At 39.6% G+C, this 5,955-nt stretch overlaps 1 protein-coding gene across 1 annotated transcript; it reads right to left on the bottom strand.

Moving 5' to 3' along the window:
- Positions 1-419: 419 nt before the first annotated feature.
- LOC144666010 (N-acetyltransferase 8F1-like) lies at positions 420-3,206 on the bottom strand. The gene is made up of 3 exons (XM_078527347.1): positions 3,061-3,206; positions 2,910-2,975; positions 420-1,722 (listed from the first exon to the last, which is right to left on the bottom strand). The coding sequence occupies exon 3, from the start codon at positions 1,720-1,722 to the stop codon at positions 997-999; it is 726 nt and encodes a 241-aa protein (XP_078383473.1). The 5' UTR covers positions 2,910-2,975; positions 3,061-3,206; the 3' UTR covers positions 420-996.
- Between the last annotated feature and the right edge of the window lie 2,749 nt (positions 3,207-5,955).

Genomic DNA, 5,955 nt, shown 5'->3' with positions numbered 1-5,955 from the left:
TAGCCGTCAGGATCAGTTTGCCGTCTATATTTTCCGTTTTAAAGCATAGAAAATATAAAATGGTGATGAACGACAAGACTTTCGTTGAAATGGTGTTAGCGAAGAAAAGAATTAAAAAGGACAACTACCGTGCGAAACTCTCGGTTTCTTAAATCTTCGACGGCGAACTGATGTAGTCTCAAATTTCCTGAATCATCAACAAGACTATTGTAGGTCAGTAATATTCCTTTAGACTGCCCTGGCAAAAATTCATGTTCTACCAATGTTCTTGTAGAGGGTGTTTTTTATTAGATTACTACGGGACTCGAGCAGTGACACTATTTTTTTTTCGGGGAAGAAACGACTCTTCCCTAATTATAGAAGGCAGGACGAGGTCCCAAATTCATGGAGCGAGAACTGTTGACTGCACAGCAGACTACTTTCGTTATCATTTGTTTTTATTACGACACATACGTCAAATGTATTTTCTCGAAGTTATAAAGATACCTTTATCAGAGAACTGTGCTAGTTTGATAAAACAGCCGGGATTTCTCGCCTATATAGTTGTTCTCATAACCAACAAATACAAAGAGGAATAAAACCAAATATAAATCCCAACCTACTGAAAAAAAGAAACAAGGAATAAGTTTGAAAGTTTCTGTGCACTGCACAGTACATAACTAACTTAGATCGCGTACATCAACGAACCCGGTGTTGAACTAATGCTAGGGGATCTAATAAATCCCATTGCCTAAACTGCATCTACATCTATCATCTTGAGAGAATAAACTTTCTTTTTGACAAGTCCGGTTCTTAGTAAGTGAGAAGCAGCCCAAAACTGACTTCTCTGGCAAGCGTCAGCCGAAGAGTGGGTCGACTAGACTGCGCTTATGGAATATTAGATGTTTGCCATCTTGCAGTACTATCATCAGCGACTCAGTTGACCTGCTCGCTGCATCAGTGCTGGCAGCATTTCCTTTGGCTCGGTTCAAGGACAAAGCACCATGCAGGGTAGCTCTAATCGTTCAACCGAAGATCAAAGCAAGTGTATTGCAGATCTGCAAGAATCTTTTGAGGATAAGGAAAGACGGTCATGAGTTTGAAGCCGTATTTCTTGTACAACCGAATGGCTGGTGTTTGCGCACTGGTGGTAGTCAACACAATCTTTTCGTAGTGTTGATCCCTGGCGTGGTTGAGCAGTGCATCAAGCAGTTTCCTGGCGATTCCCATTCGTCTACAGACTGGTGATACAGACATCCTCTGAAGTTCAGCGACTCCTGGCTTGTGGCTTTTATTATGAATCAGTCCCACCATGCCCACAACTTTGCCGTTACACTCAGCTACCCACATGTGAGTGCCATCGCTGGACATGTAACTCTTTTTAATGTTCTTTAAATCCATTTCTAGGCAGGAGTTGATGTACTTCCAGCACTCCAGGTACACATCGACATACAACAGCGACAGAAGAACGACGCAAGCAAAGATGTACAGAGGAGCAATCCACAAGTTGTATTTAAAAGCGGCAAGGAAGACAAACACGCTAAGAACTGCAAGAAGCCAACAGTATCTAGGGAAGACTACATGTGTCACAAGGCTGATGAGTTGCTCCATTCCTTGTGTAAATATTTCTCTACAATCTTGATAATCAGAGCTGTGGTACGAACGTATTTTCACCTCCTTGGAATCTGCTGTTGATGGGGACATATTCTTTTCAAGAGGAAATTCGTTGGTGGATGAAGCCATCTGCAATAAACAAAGAAACGAAGACAATTAAGACAATGTGGTTGTTTTTTTAACCGCCTCGTTGCCTTTGGGCATGCACCTTGTTTAGATAACATTTGTGTTTCCCTTTATAGCCTTTACAAACCTCAGACAAGCTTGCTATAATTTCCTTTATCTGACTCAATAGCAAGGCGTCAGATTAGTGCGTCTGGCTACCCACGCAGTTCATGCTCCTATATTTAACCAGTGTGTCGATTTGCTGATAACATAGCGTGTATTCCTCATGCCTGCGGTTTCCAACTGCAGTTTTTGACAGAACGGTCAACTTTGTTTTTTGTTCGGAACGAATATTCGTACATTTTTGCCCGATAAAGTGGTTCTTTTCCTGATTAATTAATGTTAACGAAATGATTTCTTTCTTTCCATGTAATAACAACCGAACAGTTAGCTGGTGTAGTGAACGTACAGACCGTAATACGGTATATCTTTTGTCCTGTTCTCAAGAATCTTTTCGCGATAAATTTATTCGACGAGTTTTGTTTTCTTATTACAGACCTCCGACAAATCCAAAAATGTATTTCCAGTACAGACGGAGTTGCAGTTCAAGAATTGTGTACCTATGCTCTCAACGTAAAAAAAAGGAATAAAAAGCAACATAATATTTTCTTTTCCTCGTCTAGAAATATTACAGTTTTACTAAATGCGAAACTCGTACTGAATACAGTTACTAATTTATGAATAAAAGAAAGTGTGAAAAAAGTTTGAAACATCAAATACTGAAGTGGAAGTTAAAATTTGCAGAACGCTAGAAGTCGCTCTTTCTTTGTTTTGTAAAAATCGAATTATCTGGAAAGGGGCTCATGATTGTCCTTTCACCATATTCATTTCTCGTTCTTGTTTCACACAGATACAGTAATTAAAGCTTATTAAACTTCTCTCGTGTTAAGTTCAGGGTTTGTAAATCACTTGAATCCAGTGTGGCGGCACGCAAACTTCCCCAAAACGTTTTCCTATAAAGCACAAATGACTTTTATAGAAAAGTCCGCAGTCTGCAAAATTGGCTTTTGCTGAACCAACAATAACTTCTTGCTATTTCGGCTACTGATATGCTACATAGTCATGTTCGCATCAACCTTATGTTCGCTGTATTTTTATGTTTAATGTTGTAAGAATATAGAGAAAATCTTCATGAGTATGTATTTTTTTACCTTTATGGGATGTTCTGTTTGATTCCAGAAGATTGCGAGCGCTTTGTCTGGTTTGGCTCTGATTTTCTGCAAAGGAAAAGGAAAATAAGTTCCTGTATCTTAATTTGTCAACAAAAGAACAGTTTTTACCCAGAGAAACTGACGTACTTACAAGCTTGAAAAGCCCTTTTTTTCGCTTTGTACACAAACAAACTCGGAGTTTGCACTAGCAGCTAATGCAAGCACGACAGCTATACATGTAGAGCAAAAGACAGAGTTCGCCTTTTGTCTTCCCGGTTATAACGCTGGAATACGTGATCTCGATGTAAGCTCTGTTTACAATATTTACGACTATACGTGTTGGTATTGTAAGTAGATCGGCTCGTGATTGGCTCCTCATCACAGCTTGAAACACAGTGACGTATAAGTGGCGCCTGTGGACCAATCACAACGCTTTATGATTTCAGACGTGATGTTGATTTCGAAATACATAGACCGACGATTGTCTTTTTGTCGCGTGCGTCTCTATTGCTTGTTTACTTGTTTTCTTCAATGTTAGAGATCACGAATACTCTATTATTCTAGAACATCGATTATGTTACATGTTTTTGTATCATTCAACTCTGGCGAAATGAGCAAACCGTGATAAGTCAGACATTTCGAAGGACTGTGACGTGTATTAAATTACGAGTGGGACGAGTTACCGCTTGGATGTTCAGACTATTTCGTCAGTCAAAAATTTGTACTTTAGTTAATTGTTTGAAGTAGTGCACGTACAAGAGATTAACGAGCACAACAAGTTTCTCGCTGCTTCAGCGAGTGATTTGATGTTCTTTTCCATACACGGTCATATCTACGTCGGCAACCAAGTCTAAATTTTAAATGGAGAAAATATTACATAGGCCCGGGGGGGGGGGGGGGGTACTTGACATAATTTTGGGTAGGGAGGTGCGGTCCGGCCTCCTAAATCCTGACCCTGTTTAAGACACGAACCTCTGATTTTCCTACCCTCTTTAAGACAGAATGCCAATTTTTGATACCCCGTATAAGACATAAACAAGTACCTCACTGGCTTGTTGTGATCGTGAATTAAGCTAAGTATCAATGCCAAAATCAACGTGAGTCAGTAATACGGAAGAATTTGTGAAAATTCGGTTTGTTACACCTCTACAGGCATATAAGCCTATCCTGTTGGACTTTGGTCCATGCAAAGATACCCTGTTTAAGACAAAAATGAGTGAAATATATACCCCGTTCAAGACAAAAAAGCCTGAAAACCATACCCTATATCGTGCCGCACGTCCCCGTTAAGCCCTAATAAGGGAGTGCCCCCCCCCCCGGGTACATAGGATACGAGGACCAACGGTTTAAGGTTTGTGACACTGGCGGCTAGTCATGTCCGTTTTATCAAGTTGCACTATTTATAACTTTTTCCGCTGCCAGATCCTAATAGATTTGGAACGTAACCTACCATATCAAGCAATATAATATTTTTGTTAATGGTCAATAAATTATGCAAACGAAAGGAGAGAAGAATTAATACTTCATTTGACCGTTTTGTTAAGTTAATTGCGGGCCCAAGAGAGGCCCGCAACCCTAATCTTGACAGTGACCAGCGGATTGCGTATTACGCGTGCGCGCCACGTTTATAAAGGCTATCTGCAAACCGGAAGTTGAAAATTTTGTTCTTCCACTAAGAACGATCGGAATGCAAAAAATGTGTCAATCACGACAGTTTGTCGTAACACCGGAAGAGAACAATCTTGTCTCCAAGAGCGATAAGAATGCGAAAAATCAACAGTTTGTCACATTAGATCGAGGCTTCTGTCTTTCAGACATTACGTTTTGCAGACGTTGTTTTATAGGTGTTGCTTTTGAGAAGATCTGCTGTGATTGTATCACAGAAAAACTACGGCAAAGCGAATGATTCCAACAACGGTTATTCTCGAGAAATTCCTTATAACACTGACAACAAAGCGAGTTTGCCGACGGAGGAAAATCACCTCTCAATTCACACCGCATGCTCGACTACAGCAGGAGGGCATTTTGCGTGCGCATGCGTCGATATGGGCTAGTGCGCACAGCAGAGAAGTTCTGCTATCGATTGTTTACATATTTTCCACGATTTATGGCCTAATTTCTAGCTTAGAATGAACGGTTTTTAAGTTTTAGTTGCTGCATACGATACTAAGAGTCCTTGCCTAATCCTCTGACAACAACAAGCGTAGTTTGGTGTTGGCGTGCAGTTCATCAGATCGACTTTGGCTACGTGTATTAAACATTGCGGGTGGACAAAATGGCGACCGAATGTCGAGAACCCAAATGCCTTGCCCATGTTTTTAATAACCGGGAGATCTAAACGGACAAAGCGCTACAGCAACTTAGTACTAAGATGTAATGTAACATTGTTAACTATATGATGTTATAATCAAGTATCCCCGGTTTTGGCGATCGGTCATGGTTTATTTTAGATTTGTCATAAAACTGCAATTTCATCGTTCTCACGATGCGAAAATCTCAAAATCTAGCCTTGATCTCCAGCGTCTACTGATGATATATGGAGCCTGAAGTACTTAAACTATCATCACATGCTGCAAAGGTAGCGTTAAAAAATGGCCAATTGTGAAAACTTTTAGCTTTCTTTAACATACGTTCTCGCTGGTTTATTTAAACAGAGAAACTATCCTTTGTGATTTTTTCCTTAAACTTGAGCATTGCTCAAAATAACTTCACATTTCGATGATGCCACAATATTCCGTAGAACAAGAAAAGAACGACTGCGATCGGTCTTAATTCTAAAGTTTTATGGTAATTCTTTGCCGGTAGACTGTTTGTTTACATTTTACTATGTTAATTAGTGCATTTTTGGCTCCTTTATCAAAATCTAACCTTGATCTCCAGTCCAAAAATAGCACGAAACGAACAAGCGATATATAAATTTTTCAGAAACGTTCTAATAACTGCTGCCTAAAATGTCTTTAGAATTTTTTTTAACTATAAACAATGTTATTTTCAATTTTCATTCAACGTTTATTTCTTTAAGATTGATGTTCATTCTGTTATAACG

The sequence above is a fragment of the Oculina patagonica genome, chromosome 9 (genome assembly GCF_052425735.1).
Source record: "Oculina patagonica isolate OP01 chromosome 9, crgOcupat, whole genome shotgun sequence".
Classification (NCBI taxonomy): Eukaryota; Metazoa; Cnidaria; class Anthozoa; order Scleractinia; family Oculinidae; genus Oculina; species Oculina patagonica.
This window is presented reverse-complemented; position numbering and strand designations above follow the sequence as displayed.

What these genes read in the sequence shown, in the direction of transcription:
- LOC144666010 (XM_078527347.1), bottom strand. Translation starts at nt 1,722, where the DNA reads ATGGCTTCATCCACCAACGAATTTCCTCTTGAAAAGAATATGTCCCCA.